The sequence below is a fragment of the Pogoniulus pusillus genome, chromosome 4 (genome assembly GCF_015220805.1).
Source record: "Pogoniulus pusillus isolate bPogPus1 chromosome 4, bPogPus1.pri, whole genome shotgun sequence".
Lineage (NCBI taxonomy): Eukaryota > Metazoa > Chordata > Aves > Piciformes > Lybiidae > Pogoniulus > Pogoniulus pusillus.
Window position 1 is genome coordinate 41,002,648 of NC_087267.1, and position 18,349 is coordinate 41,020,996.

The following is an 18,349-nucleotide window of genomic DNA, read 5'->3' on the forward strand; positions in this document are numbered from 1 at the left end:
GGTTCAGGTTAGAAGAGGAATCAAAGACTGCTTCAAAGCTAACATGATCAGGAATTTCAGGAAAAGAAATCAAACATTTGACTTGATCAGAAGATCCACATGGTGTAAATTATTTTTAGGGTAATACGAAATGTATTTATGATATTAAACACTAAATCTATATCAGAGCACTTCTGCTTCATGTAAATTCATTCCATCCTAAACAAAAGTGACTTATGATTCTACCAGTGTAACTACTTGTCCATCTCAGTAGTAAACCAGAATCAGCCTGAGGCATAAGTGTTCTTGATGCTGCTTTGGTGCTACTTTCAACATGCCCATCCCTTGGAGAGCATTGATCTCCTTGACTAAGAAAATTAACCTGGTTTCTAAAGAAAATAGTTTTACAGACAGAATAAGAGGATGCATATTTGCATATCAGAACAAAGAACCTGCACAGTATCCAAAGTCTCACCAATGATTAGGTGTGAGGGGCAGGCAGACCTACAGTTTGATGCCACAAAGTAGTCCCCAGTCAGTACAAATGAGTGAGAACAGTGGGTAGTCAGCAAGCAGGGAACCTTACCTCACTAGAGCTCACAATTTAACTGCAAGACTTTTGATGCCATTAAATGTACTGCCATAACAGATCAAGATTAGTTTAGTTAAAAAAAAAATAAAAAGCAAGAGAGGGGAAAAATGAGCACCTTAAGACTCTGAAAGCAAATCAAGATAACTCCAAAATAAACTGTTATCAATCATAACTTTCTCTGTTTCACAGAACGTTGCAATTCATAGAAATAGGAGCAGCAATTGAGAGTCCTAGCATGCAGCTATCAAAATACTTTTATGCCAGAAAGCATGGGATGAAACACATAGTTGTATTTCATAAGCAAAGAGGAAAGTGCAACTTCACCTCTTGTCACATTGAATATGTCTAATCAACGTTAATTCTTTGTCCACAGTGTGTGCTTGGATCACAGATACAGAATGCTTGGAAATCAAAGGGAGTCTGCCCATTGACTCAACAAGCCTTGGATTCAGTCCTTAATTTATTCACAAAAAACAAATCAGCCTTTCTGGAATCTCCAAGCTGTTTCTAAAACCATTCACATTGGTTGAGTTTTACCACCAGTTTCACTCTATATAAAGTCAAACATTTAAAGAAAAGGCCACGATCTACTGAAGCCTGTATGTTTCTTAATGCTTCATCTAACATGCAGCCACACACACTTACTGCATAGGGAAACACTGTCCCTAGTTTCACCTAGGCACCTCGACTTAGAAGCAACTGCTCACACACAATGCCCATCAAAGCTATAATTTGGGAGAATTCCCTAAAATTGTATTAAATACAGAGGTTAACCAGGTCCTCTTTCAATGCTCAATATTCCTGACTGAAACTGCCAGCTTATGACATGGAATTAACAGATGTCCTTCAAAAAGGCATATTACAGAGATCCACAGTGATTTGCATTGTGTAAGTAGGGCAACTTGCGGTTGTGGAAAAACCCCAACACGTAACAACCATGCCAGCACTGTATTTGTTCACAACTGTTGCACAAGACTGTTTAAAATACAGAGCTGAGAGAACCTAACAAAATACCCACTACTATATTTTGTCAAGCAGCATTTTACTAGACAACAGATTCCCAGAAGACCTAGAAAATTATAGACAGGGCTGATAATTCCTATATGCTGTGTCAGTGAGCATAAACCAAAAAGGGTGGTCATACTTCCAGGGATTTTCAAGATGTAAGCCACTAGCTGGATAGTAAGAATATAAAATCATTAAGCAGCTCAGGTCTAAATTCGAGGTGGCTTTCCACATTCAATAGGTTTCTCTTGCCTCTCTTATCAAAAGAAGGGGAAAAAATATAGTACATGTTTTGCAGGTATTGATAGGAACTTCTTCCACCAGAGAAGCTGAGTAGGAATCACAGAGGTGTTTGTCTGAATATTGAATGGATGGCGATAAGGGATAGCAGAGCAGGGTAGTTCTTATCTTGCAAGGTAGGAAAGGGGGAAAGGCTTCTTGTAGGCATGCAACATGGAGCACAGCATGCTGAAGGCTTCCAGCATTTTAAACAGATATAAGCAGGGCAAATGGCATATGTCAAGGACTGAGAAAAATATGACATAAAGTTGTAAGAGACTGGAAAAAGAATTCTAACTATGTTGGTGGATTTTTAAAGTGCCAGATGCCAAGATTCTTCACTGACAAAGGAAAAAAGAGCAAAGAAACAAATAATAAAAGAGGTTTTCAGCTAAATCTATGAGGGTTTTCATTATTTACAGCATATTATAGGATTGGATAAAAGGGCTTTGTTTGCTGGTTCTCAGCAATGTGATTATTTGCTGTTAAATATTTACAGATTTTTTTGCCCAAAGAGTTTTGGAGAAGGAGAAGGAAGTTGATTTATTTCCTTCTAAGTTTCCATGAAGCCTTCCAGGTTCACATTCAGAAATTATCAGCAGCAATTTTGCATTTTCTAGGATTTGAGGCTTTGCTCGGCTTAAAAATAAAATCTCCATCCCTGTTAACACAAATGATGCTCCACTTTTTAAATATAACATTAATTTTAAATGATTCTTTTCTCTGCTAAGTAATCCTGAATTTGCATCTTTTATGAAAGTCTGCCTGAACACACACCTTCCTTCCCACTCCCCCCACCCTATTTTCTTCTGCATATCTACCTTCTGCAATATTCATCTTACCCAGGAGCCTGGCGTCTTTCAGCTTCAAATTCACTTCATATCTGTGGCTTCAAACTAAACAGAATAATCAGAGACCTGACTGGCTGAAGTCAGCAGCAGTCCTCTCCATTTCCTTTCCCACTTGAGTAGGAATGAGTGCCTAAGGAAGCTCAGAGACCTTCAAATCCTCTGAAGGCCAGCAAAGAAAAGAAGTCTAAGTATCTCCTGATGTGGAGGCGAGGACAGAGGAAGCAAAGAGGCACAGAAACATGCCAAAAGTCTCCAGCTCCTGCAGAGCTTCCAGGTAGCAATATGAGCATCTTAGCAAGCTGAAAATTGTTCCTTTCTGAATCCTGGTTTGTATCTTTAGCTACATGCAGCCTGCTGTTCCTCAAGAAAGACACAAGAAACAATGCTGCTGCTGCAGGACCTTTCCCAAATCTGATAAACTGTGCACTCGGGGGGAGGGGGTGGAATTAGAAACTACTTAAAGGAGCCTGAAATAATGCTTTGAAAAGACAGGGCTCTACCAGTGCTGTTGAAGAATGCTTGAGTCAAACTAAGCCTTGTAAACTGTAGTTGTGTCTGGAAAACAGACCTCTCTCATTACTCCTGCATTACTGCAGGCTTATGACAAAGGAAGGGCTTGCAGAGAACGTTGAAGAGTTTCTCCTTAGTTGACAATGACAGCTAGGAACCCTATGTCCACATCTATAGAGCTATGCTGTAATGGCCAGGGCAGAAAAAAAAACAACAAAAAAAACAAACTCAAAATGGCACAGAATCTGCTTCTAAGTCATCATGCTCTACAATACATAATAAAGCATATAAAGACTTGTTCCATTCCAGTGAAATACCCCAGGAACAGTACACACAGAAGCATGGTAGAAAGAAATGTATTAAAACTCCAAGGTTTGCCTTTTCTGTACAGCCTTGTCAGAAAGATAAATAAATGTGGTCTAGCAAGTGAGATACCAGGCTACACTTAAGGAATAATGAAATCACGTAAACACAATTGTTTTAAACAGTTGTAATATAGTGTTGGACTTTCTTTGACTATATCTGGACACTGTTATGAAGCTGCTGCATTTACTCTTTTCTCCACAGACAGTAAAGCATTTTAAAAGGAAAAGTATTGTCCTGCTCTGGCAGGGGGATTGGACTCGATGATCTCCTTGGGTCCCTTCCAATCCCCAACATCCTGTGATCCTGTGAAGTTGGACTGTCTTCTGCAGCCAAACACTCGAGATGTATGTAGGTGAAAGCTGTGAGACCTCAATTGCTAAGATGAATCCTCCTCTCTGGCAAAGGGGAAAAGGTTTATCAAGAACATAAGAAACCCCCTGCCCCAACCTGAGATGTGTGAACATCCCTCAAAAGCATAACCTGCCCAATTAAGACTGACTTATCTTCCACATCAAGATGGCAAAGCAATCTGCTAGCAAGGTAGAATAGTACCTGAAGAGCTAGTAGCATCATATTTCTATGCTGAAGTTCACTCTGAAGGGAATGATTGGAAAAAGGCTAGAAAGAAAACAACAAACCACTATTTATATGATTGAGATTCATGGTTCAGAGATGGACAGCCTGGCATGGGATGCAAAGCCCAACATTACGCATTCCTCACTCAAGCCAAGCTCCTTTAAAAACGTTGGAAGTTTGGCTTGAACATGGATTGCAAGCTATAGTTGGTAATAAAGTATCAGATAGTGGTGCTTTACATGTCCAGAGATTGCCTTTTTCTAAGAATTGCTTCACCTGTCATCTATTTTCTCACGTCTGGAAAAATTAAGTGCTAATTTTATTTCCTCTTCTTCCCCCTCATTCCCTCCTACTCAGTACTGCTCTCTAGAAGTGGCTAGTAACCTCACTGCTGTCTACAACTACCTGAAGGGAGGCTGTAGCCAGGTGGGTGTTGGTCTCTCCTCCCAGGCAACCAGCAATAGAACAGGAGGACACAGTCTCAAGTTGTGCAGGGGGAGGTATAGGCTGGATATTAGGAGGAAGTTCTTGCCAGAGATTAATTTGCATTGGAATGAGCTGCCCAGGGAGGTGGAGGACTCACTGTCCTTGGAGGTGCTCAAGAAAAGTGGATGAGGCACTTAATGCCATGGTCTATCTGATTGGACAGGGCTGGGTGCTAGGTTGGACTGGATGATCTTGGAGGTCTCTTCCAACCTGGTTGATTCTACGATCTAGTCAAACTCCCTGCTAAAGCAGGTTCACCTAGGGAAGGCTGCACAGGACAGCATCCACTGGCTTTGAATGACTCTAGAGATGGAGGCTCCACCACATCTCTGGACAGCCTGCTCCAGATGTTTATATGGAAACATTGTAGAGACAATGACAGATTCTATTTTTTTTTTACAGCCCTGAAAGACTTCAGAAAGGGGATCAAGTTTACTAAAAGGTGTGTTGAAATCAAGCAAAGCTGCAGCCATCTCACTTACGATTTCTGCTGCATTTTGTTTGAAAACCAGGTACAGAAGAGAGTTTTCTTTAAGCGATAGCCACCGGGCATGGAGTGTACTTGACAACGTTTCAGACTTCTAATGCTTGTTCTACAATCCCTCTGTAAAATATTAAAAATAAAGAGTTTACTGATAAAGGGTATAGCCAGATGTCTCTCTCACTAGCAGTGAACTGCAGGCAAAGGCTGACAGATAGAAGAAACTGAGTGAGTCAGGAAAAAAAATGTAAGGAAAAAAGAAGAGATCACTTGATTTTGTAGATTTTCAAATATAGTTATCCTCTGCCAGAAGTTAATAACTTTCAATTACCTGGGTCTGTTTCACGCAAATGAAGTGCACTTATCTCACACCAGGCCAGGCACCCTTGATGCTTGCAGACCAAGTGCCACTGAAGACTGGAGTCAATGACACAACAAGTGGTGGGTCAAGAAAGATGTGGATTTTGATTTCTTTTTTAAAATCTGAATAATTTAGTGGTGCAAAGATGTCAAAAAGCAAGAAACAGGAAGAGCACATGTATATGCAAACCCTATGAGGAGAGGCTGAGGGAGCTGGTGCTGTTTAGCCTGGAGAAGAGGAGGCTCAGGGGAGACCTCATTGCTGTCTACAGCTACCTGAAAGTAGGTTGTAGCCAGCTGGGGGTTGGTCTATTCTCCCAGGCAACCGGCAACAGAACAAGGGGACACAGTCTCAAGTTGTGCCAGAGGAGGTCCAGGATGGATGTTAGGAGGAAGTTCTTGACAGAGAGAGTGATTTGCCATTGGAATGGGCTGCCCATGGAGGTGGTAGAGTCACCATTGTTGGAGGTGTTCAAAAAAAGCCTAGATGTGGCACTTAGTGCCATGGTCTAGTTGACTGGACAGGGCTGGATGATAGATTGGACTGGATCAGCTTGGAGGTCTCTTCCAACCTTGACTGATTCTATATTAAACAAGAAGACAGTAACATGCCTTTGGATTAAGATGATGGAAGTTCTTCATTATTGTTTTTAGGGTTATGAAAGAAAAAGATAGTTCTTGCAGCTGTGTCTTGCAATCAGACTAGACGTATTTCAAAGGCTATAGGATGTAAGAACACAGTATAAGAAAAATCACAGTATAGTCTGGGATGGAAAGGGTCATACTTAGCTCAAAAGGAACTGCCTGTTCTCTCATCGTGGGGATACCAAGCTACACAAACCAGTAAAAGAATGTGCGCGCCTGGACATTTCTCTCTTACCCATTCAGCAATTCCACTGTTGTCCAGAGGCTGGTACATTCAAGTAGAAAGAAACTTTAAAAGTTGTAAGTTAGCATTGCAATTAATTCCCACCACAGCTGGGAGATAGTCAGTGTTAAGCCCTTCTGTCAGGACTATATTTTCTTGATGATGCTAACCTACACAGAAAAAGAATAATAGTAATCAGTAGATCACTAAAGTAATTTTAATGACAGATCTTTTGCTCTATCTCTGAAATAGCCACGGCAGTGAACTTTAAAACCCCAGAGTAAAAATCCACAGAACAGCTTAAGAAATTAACAGAGTCCTGAAGAGTCACAACCCAAAATACTCAGGTTGCTGTTCTTTTTCTCGCAAACCTGAAGTGGCTCAGCTTGTACAGACTGGTGGGGAAAGAAATTACATGAATTCTCTGTGTACTCCTTTACAGAGGATGAGTACATCCCTGGTGGGAGCAGGGTGAGCTGGGCACAGCTGGACACGATTCTCTCCTTTGAGAGTAACCTGGGCACAGCTGGACACATTTATCTTCTTTTAGACTAACCTGAGCACAGCTGGACGCAATCTCATCCCTTCCAGCCTAACCAAAGGCAGTAGGGCTGGCACATTTACAGGCACAGTGTAAGTCTTTCCCCCATCCTAAGACATAAGCACTTTTCTTCTGGTGTGAAAGTATGCTGCCCTGATAGCAAGCGATTGGTAAAGTAAAAAAATAACACTCAGGAGGCCAACATGGAGTCCTTCTTGCTGCTTCTGTACCAGTGGCTCTTCTGGAGCACTACTTTTGAACTTGGCTTCCTGGTACCCTGGCCTGTGTTCAGTTTTGAGCCCCTCACTACAAGAATGTCATTGAGGTGCTGAATCATTTTCAAAGGACAGTGAAGCTGGTGAAGGATCTTGAGCACAAGTCCTGTGAGGAGTGACTGAGGGAACTGGAGGTTAGCCTGGAGAAAAAGTAGCTAAGGGAAGACCTTATCGCACTCTACAACTCTGAAATGAAGTTGTAGTGAGGTGGGGGTCAGTCTCCCAAGTAACAAGAGACAGAATGAGAGGAATCAGCCTCAAGTTGTGTCAGAGGAAGTTCATATAGGACAACAGGAAAAATTTCTTCCCCTAAATGGTTGTCAAGCACTGGAACAGGGTGCACAAGGAAGTGGCAGAGTCTCCATCCCTGGAAGCACTTAAAAGATGTGTAGATGTGTCACTTAGGGACGTGGATTAGTGTTGGACTTGGCAGTGTGAGGTTTGCAGCTGGCTCAATGATCTTAAAGGTCCTTTCCAACCTAAATGGCTCTGATTCTACTGCTGCCATTTGGATAGGCAAGGGCAGGCAGACAAGGAAGAAGCGGTCCCAGATACTCAAGATACTCGGTCTTCTTCAGCTGAATTGTAAGAGGCAAGAAAATGTTGCTGTTCTCTTAAAAATATATTTTTTAAAATATTTGTGTAAATCCAAAGGGGAAAAAAAATTAAAATCACCAAAAAGGCACTTGTGGTACAGTAGGCAACTCATTTGTGAATTGAGTCATTTAGGCATTCATTTAAATATAGTAATTAAGATTTAACACAAAACAGAAGCTGCTCTCAGATGTCATTTTGAAGGCCAGATGATCTCCTCTTTATTAATATTATAATTTTTAACTATTGTCAGCTGATTTTTCAAGGATCACGCTGTGAGCAGAGAGAATACACTGCTGAAGCATACCCTATTTATGTAACAGAGTCTCAATAAGAATGTGAGATTGATTAGAAATTGTGATACAGCAAATGGGCTAAACTGCATGAGGGAATCTTAGGATGCTTTATCTGGACAAGGGGAGAGAATTTATAGATTCAGCATCTGCCATTCACCTTTTCTATTAACACCACATGGACAAACACTACTGCATTTAAGGCAACGCATTTCTGCAAACCTTGACGGGAAAGCCAGCAGCTTACTGCAAATGAAAAATGAAATCCTGGAGGGAACACAAGCACTTCTCCTCCTTTCCATAGGCATGCAGAATGCAGGAACGCAGGGGAAAGCAATTAAAGTATGATGATTCTAAAGGGGAATAATTATTTCACAATTACTTGAGAACATTACATTTATTGCTCTAATTAGTTTTTATTTTCTGAATAAGCATCCTTGTTCCTTCATTCTTCTTACACCTATGAACATTCATTCTGTTTTCCCACTTCTCCACTAAAGCAAGCTCAGCCTCGCTCTCCATGTGTATTCTGCATTTTGACACTTAAGCCTTGGGTTAACCTTGCCCTGCCACCAGTTTGTTTTAATCAAAGGAAGCCATGTCACAAGATGCAATATACTTTGCAATTATATGAACAGGAAAGTAATAATCTGTTGTCGGAAACACAGTTTGTAGAAGTGAAGGGGAAAAAAATTACCTCTCTCCACTTTACAAGAAAAGAGGTTTTAATATGCTTAATATATAAAACAATGTTTATTTCTCTAGGGAATTGTCTTATCAAAGTATGCTACTTGCATTCCAAGAGCTTTCAAAAAATAAAAGATTTTGTACACCTTTCCCCTATGCCAGTTGGGTCAAATAATTTTATATTAATCTATGAATTATTTATGAAATTTGAACAGTCCAAATACTCATAAGCTATCAAACATCCTAAAATGCCAATGAAATATTTAGAGTTATCAAAGTTTTTTAAAGCAATCATAACTGATGATTAATTTGGATGATGAATACATGTGGGGGAGGCTTAAAAACTTGTGAAATCATATCATAGGAAGTGGAAGATATATTTAAATATTAATGTAGTGAGAGTTAAATACTGAATGGGGTTCTAAGCAGCTCCTAGAAGAGATGGGGAGGCAGGACACCATGAAATCATAATTAATCCACATCCAAAGATTTATTTTATTCTCTAAAGCTCTTTGTCAACAATCAAGACTTTTCTTCTCCTTTTGATTTGTTTTCCCTCTGTAGTGGCCCAAGGAGTTGTCATGTAGGTAACTTAAGTAACAAGTCATAATACTTAAAATAAAGCTATTAAAGTGGAATATAACACTAGAATGAGGATGAGTCCATGGACTGAAAAAAACAGCTGATCCCCAGATATTCATTTGGAGTTAACAATTCATGGTTTGATATTCAATGTAATAAAGCCCAAACCATATAACTGAAAAATTATTTTTGACAGTAACTTGAGTTTTCCCTGTGGTGAAGATTAGGGAAAAAAAGTAGTTGATTTTATTATCTCCAGTTTATGCTGGGAAAGAAGTCCTGTTTTGCAGGTTTAGTGTGGAAAGGGAAGTTTTTGGGTTCTTAATGTGCAAGAATGCCCTGTGAATGATGACATCTCTTATTTATTAAACAATAAATACAAACAAACAGAAAGTATTGAAAATTGATCTTCACTGCCTTTTTAACCAGCATACTGCAGATATATCTGATTTTGGCTCATCTTGGATTAAAAGAGAGAAGAATTTAAAGGCTAAATAATTTTACGCATAATTGCCATGCAACCCATGCAGTTGCTCGCACATTGCTTTAAGCATCACATCTTTTACTGGCATTATACCCTTCAAAAACAAAAGCTAAATTTGAGCTTGTCTCAGTAGCAACAAACACTATTATCCATTTACATTAAAAATAATCCCAGGCAGTGAAAAGTGTAAGATGGAACAGAAAAATCTCTGGTGGTATTGCACAAATCAACATGGGGGGTAACAATGATGAATATTTAATCCTCAAAGCAACCACTTTACAGCCATCCAGTTGGCATGTACATGCAAGTCAGTGAAATTAGTAAGCAAATTACACTGAACTCACGTTTTATAACTGCACTTAGTAATCATTAACCCTCTCACAGCCTGTCAAAGTATATACACACATTTCCACCTCTGTTTTTTGTCTTCAAGCTTGCTTCTTCCACAATTAATCCACACAGGCCATGTATAACATGTCTCAAACAATTTCTCAGCCTTTAACTAAAGCACTATGCAGTCTCCCCGCAAGCATTTACGAAAACTACAGCATCCAGTTTGCCATCTGCCCTCAAGAACAAAAGTTCATGCATCTTTAGGCTTCATACTGCAGAGTATCTATTTTCCTATGTCATTTCATTAATTATTTTTATTAGTAAAACTGCCATTCAGTCACTGAGTACACTGATACCATGCATGCAGTTTAATTTTACTAAATAGTCATGCTTTACTTAGATTTAGCTAGATAATAACAGCAGCAAAATTGGGAAGGAAGCGACACTTAAGAGCAATTAAGTCCCACTGAGGCAAGAGCATTTTAACTTTTACTGTTATCAAGCTGGCAGTTAACTTTCACAATAGGTATGCACTGGAAGTTACTCCTTGAAAATTCTTCTTCTCTGTTGCTTGTTGTAAGAATGGATGATTCTGAAAATAATTCCCTTTACAAATAATTTTTAAACGTGTAAAGAATGGGAACTGGAAGTGATACTGCATGGCTCTGGTTTCCTAGAACATCTGACACGCCATCAGCATTAAAAAATAAGAACATTCTAGTCCTGCAAATTTGTGCTGTGAAAAGAGAAGAGTTTTACATATATCTTTGTAATGGCCTCATTCTAAAATAGGAAATTCCTTTTTGCTAAAGACTGAACTAAGCTATACTCAATAGCTAGACCAGATGGTGAGGTTAAAAGTTTTGTGCAGCACTGTAACTTGGAGCATGCTCTGCGCTGCACTGTGCCACCCTGCTGAACACTGCTGGTGTCTCGCTGCATGTCTGGGGTGTGCCAGCTAAAGGGTAAGGTGCACACAAGCCCATGACCCCTTATGCATAATCAAACTGCATTCTCACCAGCACCGATTAGTCCAGAGTTGGGGGCTTGCAAATAGATGCATATCACCACTTGGCTAGAAGGAGAAAATAAAGACACTCTTCAATAAAGAACTACAGAGGACAGCATCTAGTTTCAAGATTTTTTTAAGGAATAGAAGCTCCCTTCGTTAACAGCAATTTAGCTTCAATATTAATTTGTATGCGTGACACGTGATCCCTTGAAATCATACATCTTCACAATTAATTAGATCAGCAGCAAAGCAAAGCTTGGTTAACACAAGGAAGCACATCACAACATGACCACTGATGGTGCAAGAGGTAAAGTGTTTTTTTCTCTTCAGGAGATTACAAAGTCGTCCCCCCCCACAATTGATGAGAAACCAGCACCAAGTCCTACAAGAACATGTGTACTTGGCAATTCTGTTATCAAACTTCCATATTTAGAGTTCCACTTAGAAGCTGACATACCTCTAGAGTGATTTTTTGTTTCTTTGGACACACATTAAGACCTGCATCTGATGAACACCGAGTGTATTTCAAGCTGTGTTAAAATATATTAAGGATGCTTCCCACAGAAAAGTAGTATAAAGATAGCAACACAGAAGGAAGAGTTCAACACGACACTTCCCCCTCAAGGAGCAAGTTGGAGATAAAGTTATATAAGTCTAAGTGACAACAGGGCATCATCAGCCACAGTTAATAGTGCCTCTGAGCTTGGAGATGTTTGTTAGCAGTATCTTTTCTGTCTGAAGGACAGCAGGTGGAAAGTCTAATCAAAGCTGCGATGACAAAATCAAGGCAAAGCTCAGCTGTGGCAAGTCCCTACAGAGGGCTGCATAACAAGCAGTAAGTATCTTCAGCTGCAACTTTGTATCCTGACACTTAAACCTATACAATTTCTACCAAAAAGGCGAGAAATAACACGTTTTCCAAAACCAACTGCTGCCAATAAAACCAGAGATCTTACAACGGGAGAAGCAAACTACAGCAGTGAACTCATTTTAATTTAAGATCACAAACCAGAGACAACTTTCAGCATTTACACAAACACTTTGCTGTCCTTCAAGGACCATAAAAAGAGTGTAAGTCACCCACAGCACGTAGCTTCTCCCGTGCCTCCTTCCCCTCTCCCACACACTTACCGAAGCGATCTGTCTGAACAACTGGCTACTACTGACTATTCACACAAAACCTTGCTGGTGCAAGGGAAAGCACTTCGTTTCAGGAGAAAGTTTGGTTGCCAGTAAAGAAGCTAATAAAAGTCTGAATGGTCTTAGATGGGGGCACAGTATGCAGCCTGATTTGTGCAAATCGCAGGTGACAGTCTCTGCAGCACGCACAGGTTTATTTACACTTGTAACTTAAGCGCTGCCTCAACCAGAACAGCTCCAGTAGAGACTCAACGCCAAAGCCTCTCACTTCATTCTAATGCGACTCAAATCACATTTGTCACCTTGACGAAAGAAGAAAAAGCAACTAAATAAAAGACAATTGCCATACTGTAAAAACCCAGCACAGCCCTCAGCCTTCCTATCTTGCAGCATGTGACTATTTCCTAATTTCTAGCCTTTTATTTTTTTCATATATAAGGCTTAGGTTACCTGAAAATCCCTGTCAACTAGCAATGCCCAAGAGGATGATAATAGAAACTTTCAGATCGAGATTAATGGAGCAGAGGCAGGCTAAGGGGAATAGTTCTTTTTCTGAAATTCCAGCATCCAATGCCTTCCGATAAACCTCATTCCCAGTTCAACTGCACGTAAAACACTCATCCTTCCCCTAATTAACACACTCCGTACCAGGCAGCTGTCGGGGATTGGGGAGGGAGGGGGGGGAGAAGGGTGTTGGAAATCAAAACAACCAACCGACCTTGCTTTCTGACTGGTCTTATTCCCAGTTGTTGCTTATAATTTCATCGCAATTTGGAAAACGATGAAGCCTTCTGCAAGGGGATCTTTATTCTGCCGGGGAAGGGCTGGGGAAGCTCAGGTGGGTCCGGGCTGGGTGCAAGGGACAAGTGTCTGTGACGGAATTGCTGCTGGGCACGGAACACTCGGAGCCCTGAGCTCGGCGTTGCTCCACGTTGCATCAGCAGCATATAAAACCCCCCCACTTACCCTACCGCCCCGCGCCCGCCTTTGCCGACCTGCCGGAATACTAAACACCCAGCTGCCGCCTTTTCTGGAGAGGGGGACGACAACACGGAGACCACCAAGTGACTCGGGAAGGGGGTGGGGTGGGGGGGGGAAAAAAGAGAGGGAGAAGCGTGGAGCACCCCCCTCTCCTCCCGTGGAGGGGCGGACAGCGCGGGAGGCACCCGGCCCATGCCCCGCTGCAGGGGGCTCGGTGCCGGGAGGCGGGGGGTACCCGGAGTCGGGGCAGGGAGCCGGGGGTGGTGTATAGCCGGCGTGCAGCCTCGCCGCCACTTACATTCTGTCAGAGACCAGCAAGCGGCCGTCGACCATCATCTCCGGAAGGAAATCCAGCTTGAACGAAGAACTCATGCTGGGCTCCGGGGACGCCGCGGCGGTCTGGAGGGAGGATGCGGCGGTGCTCGGCGGATCCCACAACTGCGCCGAGCGGCGGAGAGGCAGGCACAGGTGCGGAGGCCTCCCCGCGGCAGCCGCCAGCCCCGGCAGTTGTCACATTTCTCTCCCCCTCTCGGTTTTTTTTTTCCGCCAATCCCCTCCGAAATCGACTGCTGAGGCAACTGTCGGTGGAGCGCCAGGTGCTGAGCGGGGAGGCGGAGCCATCTCCCCGCTGCGGCTCCCCGTTAACCCCTGCGCCCCCGGCGGGGCCCGCCGCCCCGGGGAGAGGCCTAGCACCGGCACCGGCGGGGACACGCTCCGACCGAGACTCCCTGCGATGGGGTTGGAAAGGGGGGCGTCGGGGAGCAGCCTCGCCCGCGCCTAGCGCCCGGCCAAACTTTGTGGGCGGCGGCGTGAGAGGGAGGTAAGAGGGAGCCGAAGCCCCGCGCCCGCCCCTCCGCAGCCCCACGCTCAGGAGCTCTCGGGTGTGCGCCCACCAACGCGCGAGGGGGAAGCAGCGACCGCGCGGAGTTAGCGGTCAGGACAGCGCGAAATGCCCTCTGCTACGATTTCAACGTAGCACACTCGGGTGATTTGCACAGACCCACTTCTTCCCGCTGCGCTAAGAAGACGCAGCCGTCACTGCCAAACTGGGGGCACTGGGAACATTTAAGCAGGTTACTCAGTACAGGCTCCCTGCACTCCCAATTCCTGCCGTTCGGTCCTTGGCACCCATTAAACGCTCCGAGTGATGTTACTGACTCGCGAGAGTGGTAACTCTGCCCTCACTCATCAAAAATAGGGATTTAAGTAAGTAACGACGGTAAATCCTTCCTCATGTCTGTAACCTGCCAACAGCCCGTTCCCAACCCTGCTGCTCCCAAAGCTGGCCAGAGCCAGCGAACAGAAGCGACACCAGCAAATTCCACACATACAAATAACTGAGGCCACCCCACCCCCCGCTACCGCCCCCTGAAAATCTGTATAAATTTTCCTTTGCATCTCCAAAACCCTCTTGCTTCAATAGAAAGCAGCTCCAGGCAAAAGAATATTAACATATTTACGAAGATTACTGGATGATCTGAGCAGTCTAGACAGACAAAAAGCTCCTCTGCATTGTGTGTTCTTCTCCTGAATCTCTCTCTCCAGGTTTTGTAATTTGATTTGTTCTGGATAATCCACACTTGAAAAAAGTAACAAATGCAAATTAAAAACTACTACACTTAAACTTTTCAAAGAGTATTCTGAAATAAAATTAAATTGACCAATAAATAAATGTGCTATCAGGCCAAGTTTCATTTATATTTTGACTGATGTCAGTTTGATAATAAACACACAGACCTGGTGATTTTTCCAAGCCTGATTTATTGCCCTAAGAAACTTTCCGGTTTAAGGAGTTAAAAGGAAGAAAACCCCCTCAGGCTGCTAAAATTTTTTGCCTACTTTGCAAGTCTAAAGAAAGAAAAGGTTCACTTGGCCCTCAACATAATCCCCATAGGACAGCTGCAATCCTGGACAGATATCTATAGTGGTATTAATCTGCTCTGTTCTATATGTCCGCATACTGTCTTCATCACCATGGCACCTAAACATCTGCGTAGAAATGCACAAAGCAAAGCTGTGTCTCCCCTTTACTCAGTTAATGGCAATTCCTCCACATCACCCACCCATTGCTGCATAAGACTCTACAGCAGATAGAAAAATAAGTGCAAAGCAGCGGTAAAAGGAGAAACCAGCACAACTTCCACTGGCTGGATGCAGCCACCTGGGTTTTGATCTGAGGCCTCCATGGTGGTTAATCCAGCCCAGAGCAGAGTTGGATTAACTTTCAATTTCAAAATCTTGCCTCTGCAGAAGAGGCAGGTTTTAGCTCAGAAGAAATACAGGCAGCTCAGTGAGGATGAAGATATTCTTCTTAAGTAAGGTCTCCACCCTGTGCAGCTGGATCCATACTTCTTCATCACCCTTCTTCATCATCTTTTTTTTTTCCCCCCCAATTTTTTGGTACATGCTTTAATCTAAGAGACTTCAGTCTCACCAGCCTGTCACTTTTAAGGACCACAGTCCCACTGCTGCTGCCTGCAAAGTAAATCCACACTTTGCACAGGATGCAAAGAAGGGAGGAGGAGGAGAAAATCACAAATATTTTGCTTTAGATCTGCATATGGAATAGTGAGATCTTTATAAATTTGCCCGATTTCACAAGGTATAAGCGCTTAAAAATGCTTCATTAAAACTTATGTTCTTTTGAAATATTTATTTTCCTTTTAATTACATGTGAATTAGCTGGAAGAAGCTGTAGGGAAGCCCTCTTACTGACTTAAGCCTTCTCAGCAGTTTGTTAAATTCTAGCCTCAAATCCCTTGAGGGAATAGTGGATTCAAAGCAGCTTTTAATCATACTATAAGGAGGGTGAAGTAGTATGTAAGTAGGTCATAGAGAAAGCATTACAAGTGCATAGGTTATTGCTTTAACAACTACAGTGTAACACACTTTTCAAAGCACATTTGCTTTTGCCATTTAAAAGTTGGAGGCAAGAACAGGGTCAAATGCAAAAAGAAAACCTCTCTATGAAAGATACAGAGATACGACTCAAGGAGTGCTTTGCATTCAAATAATTTGGTTCTCAAACATAAATTATATAGTGGCTATATATAAATTAATGCTTGAATGCAAAAGGGAAGAAGTGAAAAGCAAAAACCAAAACCCCAAATGTTTCACACACTTAGAGGCTCAGCCCTTTGTAACAGTAATCCCAGTTTCTGGACTGGCACATGCATGCTAAATAGCAACTTCTACTAAAAATGAAGGGGAAAATGGGAGCTTTGGTCCATTACAGAGGGAAATGGGGAAGAGGCATGGCAAATGATGCTGCATTAATTTTCACAACATAAATCAGACAATAGATCTAAACAGTGGCTTAGAGGAGCTGCATTATTGCTGCACTATTGCTGCCTGCTGATATTAAGCTTTTTCAGCTGGTGGAGCATATGGCAGTTTTGAGGAAGGAACCTGGAACTTGGAATCAGCAGTTCTTGGGCTTTAATCCTATTCTAGCTACAACTGTCCCCTTCTGTCCATCTTACCCTTGTTTCAGAGGCCCAGACCTCGCTTGTCCCTGCAGTGACATAATTTCCTCTCTGTGCCTCAGTTTCTCCACGTGTTTAAGCGAGGAATATGAAGCAATTCCACTTCACATTTGCAGATTAGTCACCGTTCCAACAGCTTCTCAAACACAGAGCTGTATATGGTTTCTGGAAACAACTCAACCTTTGAAAACTGAACACCTCTTCAGAAATAAAAAAAAGGACAAAAGTTCAGCAGGAGAAAGCTGGGTTGAGTGGTTGCTGTTGAGTATGTGAGCTCACTCTGACATCACTGCCCATGGCTTTCATTCAGTGAGTGGCATAGAGAGCAGACACCTCCTTGCCACCCAGACTATACAGCCAAATCCAGTGTAGAGCTCACATCACATCCCCTCTCTGGACCACCTCCTTATCCTTTCCTTAATTGTCATTCTTTTAATCAACTTGCCCCCCCTGCCCAGTACTGGACCACCTTCTTATCCTTTCCTTAATTGTCATTCTTTTAATTAACTTGCCCCCCCTGCCCAGTACTGGGCCAAGGAAATGCTACTGTTGGAAGCACTTCAAGGGAAAGTTTTTTAATGACTTCACTCTCTCCCAAGCCTGCAAGGCAGTATGAAGAGAATTCAGATCCTCTGCTTTATTGCCCCCTAAACCAGTGAACATGCTCGGGATTCGGCTTATCTCTGGCATCAAAGCAAGTTTCTGACACAGGCAGCAGAAGCAGAGCTCAGTGATGGTGGTGTAAATTTGGAGCAGGCTCAGCAGAATCACTCAGAATCTTCCAGTAGTGCAAGAGGAAAGAGAAATCTGGCCCGGAGAGTGTTAGTGAATGCAAATGAGGTGTTTGTCGTCTTTCACAAGGAAATAACATTCCAGGGAAACCATGAGCCTGATTGTAGTAGCATGGCTGATAGCAGAGCGAGATGTGCAGTGGAATGCGAGCCTACCTGCCTATGAGGGAGTGAGGAAGCCCATCATCCTAACTTTTAGTAGCAGACTTCTAGAGAAACTAGAAAAGGAGGGGGAAAAAGAGAAAACAGAAAAGCGAAGCACACAGGCAGAAGGTACACAAGGCATTGGAGCAGAGCTAATGAACAGTGAAAAAGCCAGTAACAAGTAAGGCAAAAACTAGCGTGTTTCTTTGAGTGGCAAAAAGCAATGAACCTGATTCTGCATCACTTTGCCATCTGTGATTGTGATTGATTGTTACAAGTCCATCTTTGCCAGTTATATCTAACACTGGAATAAATTTTTGTATTGTGAAACCAAAACTCTTTTTTAAAAGAAAATTAAATTATTGGTTAAACTGATCAATGAATTTTAAGTATTAAAATCTAAGCCTCTTGTGAGACTCACTCCCCACTTCTAACTACAATAATCAGTAGATTTCTAAGCAAACCGTACTAAGGTAACTAAATTAACTGTAGCTAATCAGGAGTTTTCAGAAATAAATGTTATTTAAAATTAGCCCTATGAAAAGGTACCTCAAATTAAGTATTTCTAGATCTTTCACTTGAGGCACATTGATATTATGTAAACTTGGTTGCTATAGTAAAACTTCCCACTCACTCTTTTTTTCCCCCTTCTTC

The 18,349-nt window shown here is 42.3% G+C and overlaps 1 protein-coding gene across 15 annotated transcripts in view; it reads right to left on the reverse strand.

Moving 5' to 3' along the window:
• CELF2 (CUGBP Elav-like family member 2) overlaps window positions 1-18,349 on the reverse strand; it is a 649,329-nt gene that overhangs the window by 264,597 nt on the left and 366,383 nt on the right. The window contains exon 1 of one of the 15 annotated variants that reach the window (XM_064142676.1): window positions 13,574-14,240. The exons of 9 other annotated variants lie outside the window; for them this stretch is intronic. In XM_064142676.1, the coding sequence (XP_063998746.1) occupies window positions 13,574-13,647 (74 nt within the window). In that variant the 5' untranslated portion in view covers window positions 13,648-14,240. Of the gene's footprint in view, window positions 1-6,365; window positions 6,463-13,573; window positions 14,241-18,349 lie in introns of those variants that run through there. 5 more of the 15 variants (XM_064142678.1, XM_064142677.1, XM_064142679.1 and 2 more) reach the window with 5 other exon arrangements.